Raw genomic sequence first — 1,514 nt, forward strand, 5'->3', positions numbered from 1 at the left:
CAGTGCCGGATCTCCGGCCGCCCTTAATAGCTCTGCTGTGATTCCGTCATCCCCCGGCGCCTTGTTGTTCTGAAGTTGTTTCAGGGCCACACTAATCTCGTCTAGACTGACGTCCGGGATGTCTTCGGTATAGTGTCGGATTAATCTGGCTCTAGGGTCTTCCGCCAGATCTGTGACGGGTTTCTGCGTAGCGTAGAGCTGCCCATAGAATCTCTCAACCTCACTCAAGATCTCAGGTCTAGCGGACACAACCCTGCCTTCTTCAGTCTTCAGTTTCGACAGTTGGCTTTGCCCAATAGACAGATCTCGGGCAAACACTTTGGAGCCCTTGTTCCGCTCAATAGCCATTTTAACACGGTTTGTGTTAAACTGGCGTATATCGCGCTTAATGCTCTTCGAGATCCGTCTATTTAGCAGCCGATACTGCTTCACATCTTCTGGAGTGTGCAGGGTCAGGTCACGCCTTTCCTTCATGAGCTCAAGAGTATGGTCCGAGAGTTTCCTGGACGAGCTTCTACGGGGGGTCTTGAAGAACTTACCACCCACCGTCCGAATGGCTTGCACGAACCCGTCATTTATATCGTCCACGCTACTTCCTAGGCAATCAAACCGGTTCTGGAGTTTGAGCTGAAAATTTTCGGTGTCCTGAATATGGACGGGTGCTGGCCGGAGCGTGGACTTTATCAGTCGACTGCGTTCAAGCTTTACGTCAATATTCAATGTGCCTCGGACAATTCGGTGATCGCTCCCGGGTTTCACGGCATTGATCACTGAGACATCATTGAATATTTGCTTTCTCGTCGACATGATAAAGTCTATCTCGTTTTTGGTGACACCGTCTGGGCTTATCCAGGTCCACTTCCGTTGCTCTTGCTTTCTGAAGAAGGAGTTCATCATATAGAGCCCCTCCTTCTCCATGAAGCTGGCCAGTAAGTGGCCCCGGTGGTTGCGCTGTCCATATCCAAAATTACCCACTCGCAGCTCGCCTCCGTCCCGTTTGCCTATTTTCGCGTTGAAGTCTCTCATGACAATGGTGTAGAAGGTTTTGGAACTATGCATGGCTCGTGAGATATCCTCATACATAGTTTCCACCTCATCGTCGGAGTGTGTCGAGGTCGGTGCGTAGACCTGTATAACCTTCAGCGAATACCGTTTGGATATTCTGAGTATCAGGTACGCAACCCTCGTCGACACACTCTCGATCTTCACCACATTGTTCACGAGGGACTTGTGGACGATAAACCCGACACCACCCTGCGACTGTTGGTCGCCCTCCCGGAAGAAGAACAAGTTGCCGGACTTGAGGATTATCGTTTCCTCCCCCTCTCTTCGGACTTCGGATAACCCTATAATGTCCCAACGCAACCTGCTCAATTCTTCTTCCAGCTCCGCGATCCTCTCGTCCGTCCGCAGTGTGCGCGTGTTCAGTGTTGCCAGGGCCAAAGGTCGTCGTGTGTGGTAGCCGTATCCTAACCGGGGATTCTTAGCACCCCCTGCCCCGCCGTTACCCTGGC

At 51.8% G+C, this 1,514-nt stretch overlaps 2 protein-coding genes across 3 annotated transcripts in view; both read right to left on the minus strand.

The window, feature by feature from the left end:
- LOC106108285 (GAS2-like protein 3) overlaps positions 1-1,514 on the minus strand; it is a 48,956-nt gene that overhangs the window by 33,783 nt on the left and 13,659 nt on the right. The window lies entirely within an intron of this gene.
- The window catches only part of LOC106108224, a 3,790-nt gene that overhangs the window by 1,567 nt on the left and 709 nt on the right, over positions 1-1,514 (minus strand). Inside the window, exon 2 of the mRNA XM_013289324.1 lies at positions 7-1,509. Coding sequence (XP_013144778.1) covers positions 7-1,509 — 1,503 coding nt within the window. The remainder of the gene's footprint in view (positions 1-6; positions 1,510-1,514) is intronic.

The sequence above is a fragment of the Papilio polytes genome, unplaced genomic scaffold, assembly GCF_000836215.1.
Source record: "Papilio polytes unplaced genomic scaffold, Ppol_1.0 DF821733.1, whole genome shotgun sequence".
Lineage (NCBI taxonomy): Eukaryota > Metazoa > Arthropoda > Insecta > Lepidoptera > Papilionidae > Papilio > Papilio polytes.